We start from the raw sequence: 13,883 nt of genomic DNA, 5'->3' as shown, positions 1-13,883 counted from the left end.
TCCCCAACTCGCTCAGTCCACTGCAGCTGGCGTCCTTGCTGTTCCTTGAACATACCAAGCACGTGCCCACCTCAGGGCCTTTGCACTTGCTGTTCCCTCTCCCTGAAACACTGTCCCCCTAGATAACCACAGGTCTCGCTCCTCATCCTTTAAGTTGCAGATCAAATGTTGCACGGCAGTGAGGGTTTCCCATCTCATTGTAAACAGTCCTCTCCCCACACCAGCAATTGGACCTTGGGCGCATGTCCCCATCTGACATACTATATATTGTTTATTCTGTCTGTCTCCCTCTTTACAACAGAAGTTCCATGAGGGCAAGGGCCTTGCTTTGTTTGCTGCTGAATCCCCATCGCTTAGCACTGTGCCTGGCCCATGACAGGCATTCAGTAAGTGCTCATGCAATGAATGAATGGACTTAACCACTGGGCTACACAGCCTGGGGTCTCATAGGTTGTGATTCTGAGTCTCCAGGGTGTGGGTGTTGGGGGCATTCTGAGCCCAGGGACAGGGTCTCTGAAGAGGGCAAATGACTCCCCAAGGATACAGGGAGGTGACCAGGGTCAGTGGTCCTGCCAGACTCTATTCTAGAAGAGGGAAATCCCTCAAAGTCTCCTTCTCTTTCCCCGAGGAAAGGTCCTGGTACCTGCCGCCTCCTGGGTGATGTTGACCTTCTTGATAAAACCCAACGATGCCCAAGGTCTAGAGAACCCGTGAAGACCACCTAGGAGGCAGAAGGATTCCACCTGGCCAGGATTCTAGAACCTCTGAGTTGTAGGGACTCTGAGTTCATAGGAAGAGAAACTGAGGCCCAAGCAGGGGAGAGACTGTCCAGCACCGCATGAACCACAGTGGGAAGCAGAGGCAGGAGACCCTGCACCAGACCCCCAGGATGGGCCAGAAGCAGGAGAGGCAGGCGAGGGTCTAGTCCTGTGCCCCTGCCTCGCTGTGTGACCTGGGGCAAGCCACACAACCTCTCTGGGTCTGCTTGCCAGAGAGGAAGCCCTGTGCGCGCCTGCTGCGCATGTCCAGTAGGGCTCTGCACCCCCCCAAGCCCCCCCACTGTGGAGCCGCCAGGCCTTCCTGTTTACTCGAGGCCCCTCTCGCGTCTGGGAGGCGACAGCCTTGGCCTCCTCTGCTCCCCGCTTCCGCTTCCTTCCTCTCCCACTTCAGTGCCTCCGGCCAGGCCCTCAGGAGCCCCGAGGCCAAGACTTAGGGGCTCAGTACACGGGAGGCATCTGAGGACACCTCCCTATCTGGAGGCCCACCCTGTCTGAGACCCTGGAGTTACAGAGGCACTGTACCAGTCCTCTGGATGGTTAGAATGTTCCAACATCTTGCAACAAGCCTGGAGTGTCCCCAGAGACCTCAAGAGTGTGACAGCTTCTGCTGTCTCAGATCCAATGCCATGCCGCCCTCTCAGCCCACCACTAGGGGCTGAGCACACGCTGACCCCAGAGATGCCCCCTCCTCCCACACCCTCCCTGGGCTCCCGCCTTCACAGAGCAGCTTCTCTCTGAGCTCCTCAAAGTGTGGGCCTCGGACCAGCAGCTGGGGCCTCCCTCCCAAACCAGACTTGTTGAATCAGAATCAGCTTTTTAATAAGACCCCAGGGAGATGTGTGTGCAGGTTAAAGCTGGAAGCGCTGCAGATCTGACCATCCTGTCCGGTTTAAAAACCCTTCCTGAGCCTCGCCTATTAGGTACTCCTGCCCCAAAGGCTTCACTCGCATCTACGAAGACTACAACTAACTTCCAGTTTACAGTAAATTCAGGGGACGGGGGAGCTAGTTAAACACCACCACGAAGAAGCAACAGACAAATCTGGAAGGAAGAATTTTCTGCAGGACAGCTGATCCCATCACAGGCCAATGTCAAAGAGTAGGAAGGGCGTTCTAGGTTAAAAGAGGTTTAATGGACATCACAACCAAATGCAGCGTGTGGTCCTGGATAGCGTCCCGGTTTGACCAAAGATACATTTTGGGGACAATTGGGGAAAATTGCATGTGGTCTGATTATTACCTATCACAGTGTTACTGTAACTTCGTGTTCTTGGACCTCTGAGTTGTGGTTATATAGGAAAGTGTCCTTATTTATTGGAGAGTCATGCTGAAGTCAGACTTCAGTGGTGAAATTTTCTCATATCTGTAATTTACTTTAAAATAGCTTGGCGAGGGCTTCCCTGGTGGTGCAGTGGTTGAGAGTCCGCCTGCTGATGCAGGGGACACGAGTTCGTGCCCCGGTCCGGGAAGATCCCACATGCCGCGGAGCGGCTGGGCCCGTGAGCCATGGTCGCTGAGCCTGCGCGTCCGGAGCCTGTGCTCCGCAACGGGAGAGGCCACAACAGTGAGAGGCCCGTGTACCGCAAAAAAAAAAAAAAAAAAAAATAGCTTGGCAAAAGTAAAACAATGAAGTATGGAAAAATGTTACCAATTACTAAATCTTGGTGATGGGTATATGGGTGTTCATTATATTATTTCCTCCAATTTTCACTTTGTTTGAAATATTTCATTAACAAACAAAGCTCTTTCTGAGCTTCCCGTTGCTCTTATGGGAAAGACGATACTTGAGTCAGCATTCAAGGCCCTGAGAGCCTGGCTGCCCACCAGTCACCAGGCTTGGCTCTTGCTACTGCCCTGCCTCTAGCCTGCACTCCTGTCCCTCTACGGCCTCAGCCCTCCCCACAACTGGTCCTCTCCACCTTTGAGGCTCCGCAGAGCTGTTCCCTCCGCCCTTCCACGCCCTCTGTCTCATGGTGAAGCAAGCTCCTCCGTACCCTCAAGGCCCCACTCCAGAGTTCCAGTTCAAGGAAACTCCCGCTACTAGGGACTCCTCTGAGCTCTGTGCACTGAGCTGCCCAGAGCTGGTCTGGAATTTTGTGAATACGGCTGCCCTCCTTCTGGGAGCCACAGCACAGCAGGCTGGGGGCTCGCGACACCATCTTTTGCCAGCATAGCCGTTGCTCTGGAAACGTGAACTAAGGAAACCCTCAGAGGGAGGCTCGCGGTGGCAAGGATGGGATGGTGGTAGTTACTGGAGCTGTTAAACATTTTGTGTTTTTTTCAAGGGTTTTTTTTTCTTTAGTGAATAAAGTGATTCCATGGTGAATAGTTTGGGTCAGCTTAGGTTTTTATAAACTGAAGACACACCTGAATTAATGAAGCTGTAATTTAAAAAAATGAAGATATTGAAGACAATTTTGTCAGGTGGATTTCTCTTAGCTTTTTATCATCTTGGGGGCGTGTTTTTCCACTCATCCTTGCGCTAATCATGACAACCTCGACAGAGGATGTGTGTGTGCACGAGTATGCGTGTGCATGCGTGTGTGTGTGTATGTTTTAGCCCAGTTTGACAGATGCGACTTGGAGACCCCGAGGTGGGCGGTCACAGAGTGAGTTGGGGCTTCCCGGCGCGCCCCAGGTGGCACGGGGCACAGAAAGGCCAGCTGCAGAGGCCTTCGGCCCGCACCCCACCCAGGGCCACATGATGCCTGCCTTCTAGAACCTACCTCCCCTGTGCTATCATTTATTGATTTCGTGTTCTTCTTTCAATAGACTCATCTTTTAAAACTTAAATACGTTTATTTTAAAGGAAAGTTTAAATAACTACTGTCAATGGAAAACCAGCCGCACTTGTGTAGGTAGAAGGGGACACACAGGGGCACCATCAGCCCCGCCCAGGATTTCGTTCCAGCTGGGGATGCCCTGCTGAAGGCTCTCTTGGTTTTAAAGGGAGCCAGCTGGGCTTGGGACAGGTGTTAGGGACATGTGAGCACCAATGGAGACTTTCTCCGTGATGAGGTCAAAGAGTCAAAGAGAACAGAAGAGGGGATTCTGGGGCGGCCCCAAAGCACCCCAGCCCTGCACCTCCCTGAGGCTGCTCTGGTCTCCGGTCCCACAGGCCAAGGTAACTGACCACCCACACCCCTTGCTCAGTGTTTTCTCATCCTAACCTTGGGGGAGGTTTGGGGGGAGGGGGCACTGATCCTAATTCAGATTTGGAAATGGGCTCAGGAAGGGCAGGTTGTGACCTGTCCAGGACCACATGGTGGGATATCCTTCGGGTCTCACCTCATCAGGGAGGCACCCCTGACCATGACCCCCCCATTCAATCCTGATGCCCTTTCCGGACCCTCAGAGCTTCTTGCACCAAGGAGGCCAATTCGCTGCCCACTCGGCCGGCTGATGTGTGCTGCCCCCACTGCCCAGGAAGCCCTCCCACAGCCCATGACCACACTGCCTGCTCCAGCCCAGTCCCCAGCAGGGGTTCGGGACAGAAAACACGCTCAGAGAGCTAAGGGGCTCAGGACCAAGGCCACACGACAAGGATGCAGAGGAACCCAGGCCAGGGCCCAGCTCTGCCTGACCACAAGTCCCCGAGAGCCAGGACCACTCCTCAGTCACCCAGTGTCCCCAGGCCTGGCACAGCCCAGGCCCAGCACGCCATGTGTGAGGAAGGGCCCTGCGTCTTCCAACGGAGCTAGGAGAGGGGTGCCGGCTGAGGTGGGCTGAGGGGCCCGAAGAGGAACGGGAAGGGGAGGGGCTGAGGACTCCAGGCTGGGGCGGCCACGCCATGTGAATCATCCCTGATGGAATCAAAGAAAAAGGAGTAAAACTGAATGTCCTTGGAAATTCCTTTAGTGCTCGGCTGTCCATGAAAACAGGATAAAGTGGCTTCCTCTGCCTGTACTCCAGCCAGGCAGGGTGGAAGCGCTGAGCTCAGGGTGGGAAGGCCTTGAGTCAGGACGAGGGTGGGGCCGGGCTCTGAGCTGGGGAAGGGGCTCCAGCTTTGCTACTTGAGGGCGTCCAGGTGGGTGCAGACCTGGGAGAAGACACTGTCCACGGAGCCTTCGGCATTGACCTGTGGGGAGATGGGCCGTGAGGGCAAGATGCCGGGGAAGGCTGGGTGCGCCCCACCGAGGCAGGGGGCTGACCTCTCCCGGAAGCCAGGCCAGGCTCCCCGAGCCCAGCCACAGTGGGCAGCAGCCCCTCATCCAACCAGTGGGGAAACCAAGGCCCAGACAGGAGGGCTGGCCCAAGGTCACAGCAATTTGAGGCCAAGCCAGGCAAAGACCCAGGTGGCCTAGGGCCCCCTCGGGCCCGCACCTTGCGGATGATGCCACGTTTCTCGTAGAAGGCGATCACGGGCTCTGTGGCCTTGTAGTAGGTCTCCAGGCGCTTCCTGATGGTCTCTTCATTGTCGTCCACACGTCCGCTGGTCTCTCCACGCTTCAGGAGCCGCTTGGTCATGGTCTCAGGGCCTGCGTCCACGTACAGCAGCAGTGTGGGATGTCCGATCTGCAGGCAGGGCACTATTTACAGGGGCCTCATTCCTGCCCCCTGGGGCCATCTCCTCCCCATCTTCCCACTTCTGAGGCCCCATTGAGACCCACTCAGACCTTCAAGCCCTTCCCGCAAGGCAGTCTGAGGGACCTTCCTTAAACCAATCTGCCCTGCCCCTCCCCTGCTCAAACCTCTTCCATGGCTCCCCAGTGCCCTCAGGAGAAAGTCCTAACTCCTTACCTGACCTACCCTTCCCACCCTCCTCATCTCGTGCTTCTCAGTCCTTTGCTCTCCTGGCTTCAGCCACACGGACTGTCTGTGGTCTGGGCTCTCACCCACCTCCTCCCTTGCCAGGCCTTTGCTCATGCCGGGAACCTTGGCCAGGAACCCTTTCCCTCAATACCAAGTGCTCGCCGTCAGATTTGAGCTAAAATCTCATTCCTCTAGGACAGTCTTTGCAGATGCCCACCCCCCCACCATCCCAGCTCTCTGGGACATGCTCTTCCAGTCCCCCTTTACTTCTGCCGCGAGCTTGTCTCAGGAGGGCCTCTGGTTATTTACTTAAGGTCCCTCTCCCAGCCAGGCCTGGAGCCCCCGAGGGCAGGTAGGTGCGTCTTATACCTGCAAGGCTGGATATGAACTTGACAGAGGAATAAGGAGGGCTGAGTGAAGGGGGCCTGCTGAGCTCTGGGGGTTCTGAGCAATGTCACTGTCATTGCAATAAGCATTTCATCCGCGGGGAAGATCTGCAAGGGCCAGAAGGCCGACCAGTCCTCCTTCGGTGAGGCCCAGGCGCCCCCTGGTGCCCAGAGCCGAGAAGACCAGGTGCCCAGCCCACACAGTAGCACTTAGAACAGCCCCAGCAGGGACAGGTTAACTTTCATTAAACCACATTTTCTAGATGTGACCCTGAGGGCCTGAGGCGACATCATGCAGCTGGTACATCAGGACGTGCCTCAGGGCTGCCTGGCATCTGATCTCAGGGTCCATGGCCTCCTAGTCTGAAGGAAACCCAGCCAATCCCCATTGCACAGATAGGGAAACTGAGGCCCAGACCAGGACAGACACTCTCTTGAGGTCTTGCAGCCATTTCGAGGTCAAGGAATATAATATCCTCCCTCTGGATGAGGCTCAAAGCTATGGAAGCCCAAAGATGGCCCAGCCTCACAGAGACAGGCAATGGGGATGGAGGTCCTGCCCCAGCCCCCTAAGATGCCCGGTCCTCCCCGCAGGCATTCCTGCTGCTGAGAAGCCTTCCCTGAGCCCGAACCCACGCTTAGAGGTCAGCAGACCTCTCCCTCCTCCTAGGCACTTGCAGTTTCATCTGTTTCCCCCATATGGCCTGTGACATCAGAGGTATTGGTGTATGTGTGTGCATCTGTGTGTGCACATATGTGTGCATCTCTGTGCGTCCCTGTATCTGGATGTACTGCATCCGTGCACACACGTTGCATGAGTCTGCGCGTGTGTACATTACATGTCTGTGTACATGTGTGCATATGCCTCTGGCCTTGTGCATGTGTAAGTGTCTGTACCTGTGTGCACATGTACGTGTGCTTGTATGCCTGTGGGCACATATGCCTGCACATGTGTGTGTTTGAGTGAGGTGCTCCCCCACTGTCCTGGGGGACACCCATGCCAGGCAGCCCAGAGTCCTCATCCTCAAGGCTTACTCTTTCCAGCCAGACTCCCCATGGCACCTGGAAGGAGACTAGACGCCCCTCTGTGGCATTCGAGGCCTCAGCCCGGCCTGAACGTCCCCACCCACATCACTGCCGGTTGCCCTGCCCCACAGATTCTGTTCTCCCCACATCAGCGTGACCCTTCCAGCCCTATCCATGCTGTTCCCTGCCCCTCTGAACGTGTGTTTATGGGGTGCCAAGCCCCACTTTTGAAGGATGCATTCTTTCTAATCCCCACGCAGCCCCTCAAGGCAGCTGCGAACTGTCTGTCCCTATTTTGCAGTTGGGGACACCGAGGTTCAGAGAGGCAGACTGACTGGCCCAAGGCCTCAAGCAGCTGAGCTGGAACCTGCAGCCAGGTCTGTGAATTCCCCAGCCTGGTGCCCTCTCTCCTTCCATTCATTTTCTTCTAGACTTCTAGAAAGACTTTCAGAAAGTCTCCCTGGTCTCCCTCCTTGCCCACCCTCCCACCCGCCCACAGTCAGTCTATCTCTCCCTCTGCTCAGGACTGCCCATCACAGCAGCCTTTGCCGGCTCATCCCATGTCACAGCTCCATGAGGCTGCACTTACCCTCCGCTCAAACTCTTCCCCCTGCTTCACCTCTCGGGGGTAGCCGTCGATCAGGAAGCCTTTGGAAGTATCTGCCTTGGCCACCATGGCATCTCGGAGCATGTCCAACACTGTTTCCTGGAGGCGTGGCAAAAGAAGACGGAGTCATGACCCCCTATTCTCCACCCCCTCCTCAGGGCTCTGCATGTTGCCCCACAGCTGGAAATGCCCTCTGGCCTAACACAGATTTCCCAAACAAGCCTCCCTCTCCAGGAAGCCTTCTGTGAACTGTGACAACTTGATGGATTGATTGAGTCATTCATTCATTCATTCATTCATTTCTTCATTCACTCAATAATATGACTGAGCCCCTCCTCCCAGCCTTCTGTCTGGGGCCTGAGGACACAGCTGTGAACAAAGCAAACCTTCCCTGACCTCCGCAAACTCACAGTCTGCTGTGGGGACAGACATTTACACAGTTGATTTATAGTTTCCAAGCATGACATGGGTTATACGGGCAAAGAAGGGAGGCTACTGGAGTATAAAGTTGGCGGAAGGGGGGGGGTTCTTAGCCTGAGTTTGAGGAGTCAGCAAGGTATGAAAGATGAGGAGGAAAGAACATTCCAGGCAGGAAGGAGTGTGATCAGTGTGAGGGGACAGAAAGGCCAGGGTGGTGGGAGTCTGGAGGGGTTGGCAGGGCAGGTCCTGGAGGCTCTTGGGAGCTTCTGGAAGGAACTTTCTGCCAAGGGCAGTGGGGACCCTCAGGAGGGTTCAGAAACAGGGAAGGTCATGGTCCGCCTTGCTGGTGTGTCATGGGCTTTGCTGGCTGGTGTCCACTCGGGGCCTCCCTCACCCCCCACCCCTCACCCTGCCGGGGCCCACTCACCAGTGGCACCAACTGCCCCTTCTCCATGATTTCCGACAGCATCTTTCCCCTGGCCGAGCCTGAGCTGACCTCAGCCCGCAGGAGGTCCCCGGTGGAGAGGTGGGTGTAGCCGTACTTCTGGACAATCTTCTCACACTGGGTGCCCTTCCCCGAGCCAGGCCCGCCTGCAAGCGCCCGCCCATTCAGAAGCCCCGAGAAATGGGACAGGGTCTGCCCGGGTCACCCAGTGAAGTGGGGGCAGAGCCTAGGGTGCAGCCCCAGGCCCAGGCTCCCACCAGGGCCTGCACAGCCCCTCCCTGCCTGCTGCTTCACCCGCCTGCCTCGGACTCACCCACCACAAAGATGATCTTGGTTTTCTTCAGCTTCTCTGTGGGGGAGAAAAGGGGAACAGAGCTCAGTGAGTCACTAGACAAGGAACCAGAGGTACCTCTGGGATCCCAGGCCTGTGCTGGGCCCCAGGCAGTTGCACACACACAGCTCATGGTCCCGTCAGAGAGGCCCATGAGTCAGCCCAGAGTGAGGGATAATGGGGCGAGGAAAACTCAGAGACTGGGACAGGTCAGGGAGAAAAGGGTGTTCCAGGCAGAGAGGCAGAGGCCTGAAGGCCATGGGCTCAGCACACGCTGTGAGGGTGACCCTCAGGGGCTCGGACGCCAACCCTCGCGGCCCCTCCCTGTGGGCAGCTGGACCGAGATGCCTGGTCACCTCGGGCGTTAGCGTCTTCCATGCTGCGGGAGTCTGGTGCCGAGCGGCAGACCCTCATGGTCCTGCTCCGCCGTGTCCCCTGCCCTTCCCCTCCCAGGCCCTGGGCCAGCCTGCCGCCTGCCTTCCCTGGGCGGTACCAGTGTGGAGTTGGCAACCACAACATACGTTGCCCTGGAGACGGTTGCTGGGGAAGAGGGCTCTGGTGGGCGCGTGGAACCCTTGCCCGGAGAGGGAGGGAGCTTACGTTTCAACCTCTATCTCAGAACTCAGCAAGACCGTAGCCCCACCAGAGAGGGGGGGAACCTAGGCCTAGAGGCAGGGGCCCGCTCCAGGGATGCCAAAACTAGGGCTGGGGCCAGGGCCTCTTCCCAGGCTGCCAGGCCTTCCCCGCTTCTCAGGGAAGTAGGAGCTCGCTGTGTGCACTTAGGAAAGAAGTCCCTGCCCCAGCGGGGAGGTGAGCTCGGCAGTTCCCCGGGGTCCTCCCAGCCACGGGGCTGGAGGTCTAGAGGAGCTGCCGAAGAACGACTTCTCTGGGTTCCCATCGTCTGCTGCCGTGTGATGGGCACAAGCCTGGGCGTGGGGGGAGGCCACAACCCAGTGGCAGCGGATGTTCAGAGGCCCAGGGTTGGAAGGATGACCACCGGCCTCAGGCCGCAGCAGCAGCCAGGACAGCTGGGTTCCTTTAAGAGCCTCCCAGGCCGAGGCCCAGCGCCAGGGAGGGATGGGTGGTGCTGCCAGGAGGTGGGCCAGCCGGGCTCTTGGCCCATGTCTCCCTCCAGGTCCCAGCCTGTAGGAGCCAGGGGGGCCCAAGACATCCTCAAGACCCACCCCCGCTGGTCCGGGAGAGGGGCAGGAATGTGCCATTGTTTGCCTTGGCATTTGCACCCTTGGGGCCTCTCCACAGGGCAGGCCTTCCCTCACCAGTGCCGCCCCCTCTCCAGAAAGAGCCAGAGATTCAGCTCTATAAATACCAGTGTAGGAGGTGAGCTGTGCGGCCCTTAGGAGCCTCAAGGAGGCCTCTTCCCTTCTAAAAGTAATCCTGGAGCTGGTATATCCCATGAGAGGCCTGAGGAGGATGCTGGAGGCCCCCAGATAGGCCCCTTCTAGCAGCCCCAGAGCCACGTCCAAACCCTCCCCGAATGTCTCCCGAAAGCACACCCCCTAAACAGATGGGCACACTGAGGCCCAGGATGTGAGCAGGAAAAGAGAGGAGCTTCCGTACCTTCCATCCTGCCGAGGTCTGGGGAGCCGAGTCAGCACTCTGCAAGACAAGGGCACAGGTTGGGGGGGTGAGGGGGATTCTCCTGCCTCTGCTCCTGCCCAGCCACATGCTGTGCTAGGCCCTGACCGTCCTCTGAGGGTGGAGGGGCTGTTGGGGGCAGGGAAGGCCCAGGAGGCTGGGAGGACTTCACAAAGTCCCCTTTCCTCTGGGTGCCTCCGCTGTCCTGTCCCTGCCTCCTCCCTCTGGAGCCAGAAAGCGGGGGCAGCACCGAGGGGCATAAACAGCCACACCAGCAGCCACTGAGCTGCTCCCCTTGCAATTCCGGGAAAACAGGCCCTGGGTCCTGCATCTGCCCGACAACTTGACAACACTCCCCAGGGCCAGGAGGAAGGCCCGGAGGCAGGCAGGTGGGAGGGGAGCTGCACGTGTCCTCATCTGGGATGAGGTTTGGACCAGGATGCTCAAAGGGACACAGAGGCCCAGGGTGGGAGAGAAATTTGCGGGGCTGCTCACGTGACCACAGCCTGTACGGTCCTCAACTGAGGGGGTCCCCAGGCTCTCACCCTTGCACAGGCCCAACTTCCACCCCTGACGTGGCCCCTGCCCACACCTTCCCTCAGTGTGTAAATCAAGCCCAATGCCTCCTGGGACCCCCCCGCTCTTCATCCACAGCCCCAGGGGTCTCCCTCCACCTTCCCTTCCCATCAGTGTCTTCAGAGTTACTGCAACACATCTTTGGCCCCCACTTCTTTACTCCCCACCCACCAGCCCTCCCCAAGGCCACCAGCAAACATCAGAGACACTCTTGCCTTGGCCTTTGACCCTCAACCCTTGGCCAGCATTCCTCCTGCTGGGGACATCCCCACCCGGGGCCCCTACTCCACCCTCTCACTTTTGGCGTCAGGTTCCCAGGACCCCCATCCTTGCTCAGCCAGCCCAGGCCTCCTCTCCCAGCCCCAAACATCTACAGCCCCTGGACAGGCCCAGAGACCCCACAGACCCCGAGCCTCTAAACAGTTCCTCCCGTGTCCCCAGCATTGTGCCCTATCACCCAGCCAGAGGCTGCCGTCAGAGTGAAGGCCTTTCTACCCACTCACATCCACCCCACACACGCAAGTCCCAGCCCTCCGCTCGGAACTTCCCTCCAGTCTGTGTCCTCACCGCCACTGCCGTGTTCCAAGCAGGGGACCTGGCCACTGCTCCAGCCTCCCGTGGGCCTCCTTACCTCCATACCCCACCAGGCAATCTGCAGGGTTTTCTCTGACAAGCATCAAACCACGTCTTTACCTGCTTAAAATCCTTCCATGTATGGCCCCTTCAGTCCCCAAAATAAACCTTAACGTAGCTGACCGGGCCCAGCGAGCTGGCCCCCAGCACCTTCTGCAGCCTTATCAGCCACTTCTTGAACTGCTTCGATCTCCCTCACCCACCACGACCGTGTCCCACTCCAGGGTCCGGCTAATGTTGCACCCAACACCTTGATGCCCTTCCCTAAGGTGCTGCCTAAGGTTTAGGACTCAGTTCAGGTGTCACCTCCTTCAGGAAGCCTTCCTGGACTCTGCTCTCCACTCCCACACTGGCAGGTGACCGTCGCCCAGCATCACACACACCACACTGTACTGGGCCTCTCTGTTGTATACTGCAGGCCTGTGTCCACCACACTGGGCCCTGGCTGAGCATAGCGCCGGGAGCCTCACTCCATCCTCACAGTCACCTTGTGAGGGAAGTGAGGCTTGGAGAGGAGGAGAGACTTGCTCCAGGGCCTGGCTGGGGTCACACTTGGGGCTACGTTTTCTGCTGCCCTGGGCCTGGCACCCACTAGGTCCTTTAGCAGCTTTGCTGACCGTCCCGCTGCTCATGGGGTATGAGTTATTACCTCTTTCCTGCTGAGTGTGCTTAGGAAGAGTAAGGGCTGCCAGTGCCCCTCTGTGGCTGGTGGGGGAGGGAGAGGGCTCCCAGGCCAGGGACAGCCTGCAGCGACACCCTGAGGAGTGTTCCCGACCCCACCCTGCCCTGCCCCCTCCTGGTAACCTAAGCCCCTCTGTCTTGCTGGCACCTGCCACTTCTTGGTCCAAAATAACTTGGGTTGTGAAGAGTCCTCACAGAAGCCAGGGGTCCAGGACAGAGTTGGGTTACGGGCTCCGCACTCAGGCCTTATAAGGTCCCCAATTCAGGGCCACGGAAACTCCTAATATGACTGGGTGGTCTGCTGAGGGGCCTGGGGAGCTGAGGCCCAATGGGACAGAGACTTCATCTCAATCACAAGGTGAGGCCAGGGCAAGACCCAGGTCTCCCAGCTTCTGACCAAGAGCAGCATTTCCAGTGGTTGGCAACTGGCTAGGGTTCAAATCCCAACTCTATCACTCAGCTGTGTGACCTTGGGCAGCTGGTGTACCCTCTCTGGGCTTGTACCCTCTCTGGGCTTGTATCCCCAGGCCCAGTCCTGCTGCTGCTGGAGGTAGGTAACTGAGCAGCACTCAGGAAAGGCCCCATGGGCTCTCCCAGGGCTCCCACAGGGCCCCTGCTTTTCAGGAGGCTGGGGCAGGGGGCCAAACACCCAGGGGGATTCCCGTCCCCCCAGCACTCAAAATGACGTGAGGGGATAGCTCCTCCCATCACCTAGGCTGCCCCTGCCCAGGTCCTCGGGGCAGGCAGTCCAGCCAAGTTCCCCCTCCCCAATCCCCAGCTGGGACGTGCCAAGGGCAGGGACCTGGAGCCCCAAGAGTGCCGGCAGGACAAAGGGGTGACTGTCTCGGAGGCTGGGAGGGAGAGCAACACACACACACACACACACACACTCACATCCACAATGGCACACACAGTGTGGCACAAATACCCAGAGCAGAGCCTGGGGAATACAGGCAAGCGGATGCACACAGATCACAACCATGGATACAAACACACAGCCACACAAACCCCGAGGATACCCTGACACACACAAACACGCACCCCCCAGGTGCGTGAGGCTTCCCCACTCCCCGCAGGGGCACCTCCCACACGTGCACAGGCACACACACGGGCACACACTGACCTGAGGGAGGGGTGCGGGTGGGCACCGGGGACAGTGCGTGCCCTGCCCGTCCTCGCCGGCCGCCCGCCTGCAAAGGCGACTATTTATAAGGCTGTCAGCAGCGCATGGCATGCCGGGAGCCAGCGCTCCTTGATGGCAGGGAGGGAGGGACAGAGGGAGGGAGAGCGGACCAGGAAGGGAGCGGGCACTGGACCAGAGCAGAGCCCTGATGGGAAGCCAGGCAGGCGCCCTCGCCGTGCACCTGCAGGTGGCTGTGCCTGCACACGCATAGGGTACTTTACAGCTTCCCCAGGGTTTTTCATTCCTTCGTTACCCCCACAGTGCCCGCATCGCTCCAGGGGGACGGGACCAGGCTTCCTGTATGACAGCTGGGGAAACATGCCCAGAGAGGAGAGGCTCTTTGCACAAAATCCCACAGTAAATCGGTGGCAGAGAGAGGCCAGAACCAGGGATGGAGGGCACCGAGGCATGGATTCTGGGGGCTTTGCTGGCTGGACAAAGTCCCCCAGCCCCTCCTCGGACCCTGCCC

At 58.2% G+C, this 13,883-nt stretch overlaps 1 protein-coding gene across 2 annotated transcripts; it reads right to left on the bottom strand.

Moving 5' to 3' along the window:
* Positions 1 to 4,617: 4,617 nt before the first annotated feature.
* Positions 4,618 to 13,462, bottom strand: AK1 (adenylate kinase 1). 2 transcript variants are annotated; one of them, XM_082621286.1, is made up of 7 exons: positions 13,355 to 13,462; positions 10,324 to 10,362; positions 8,728 to 8,763; positions 8,397 to 8,560; positions 7,532 to 7,648; positions 5,102 to 5,293; positions 4,618 to 4,856 (listed from the first exon to the last, which is right to left on the bottom strand). In XM_082621286.1, exons 2-7 carry the CDS (start codon positions 10,328 to 10,330, stop codon positions 4,788 to 4,790), a joined length of 585 nt encoding a protein of 194 aa, XP_082477412.1. In that variant the 5' UTR covers positions 10,331 to 10,362; positions 13,355 to 13,462; the 3' UTR covers positions 4,618 to 4,787. The 2 variants fall into 2 exon arrangements, with proteins under 2 accessions (XP_082477412.1, XP_082477411.1); XM_082621285.1 differs by lacking the exons at positions 10,324 to 10,362; positions 13,355 to 13,462 and adding an exon at positions 9,102 to 9,204.
* Positions 13,463 to 13,883: the final 421 nt, after the last annotated feature.

The sequence above is a fragment of the Mesoplodon mirus genome (assembly GCF_964341445.2).
Source record: "Mesoplodon mirus genome assembly, chromosome: 1".
NCBI lineage: Eukaryota > Metazoa > Chordata > Mammalia > Artiodactyla > Ziphiidae > Mesoplodon > Mesoplodon mirus.
The sequence above is the reverse complement of the archived record's forward strand: the minus strand, read 5'-3'. Positions and strand labels throughout refer to the sequence as shown.

Coding starts and splice junctions, on each gene's coding strand:
- AK1 (XM_082621285.1), bottom strand. CDS start 9,159: ATGAGGGTCTGCCGCTCGGCACCAGACTCCCGCAGCATGGAAGACGCT. Junction 8,561..8,727: donor CAAGATCATCTTTGTGGTGG/GTGAGTCCGAGG, acceptor GGGCGCTTGCAG/GCGGGCCTGGCTCGGGGAAG. Junction 5,294..7,531: donor GGGAAGAGTTTGAGCGGAGG/GTAAGTGCAGCC, acceptor CCCTGCCTGCAG/ATCGGACATCCCACACTGCT.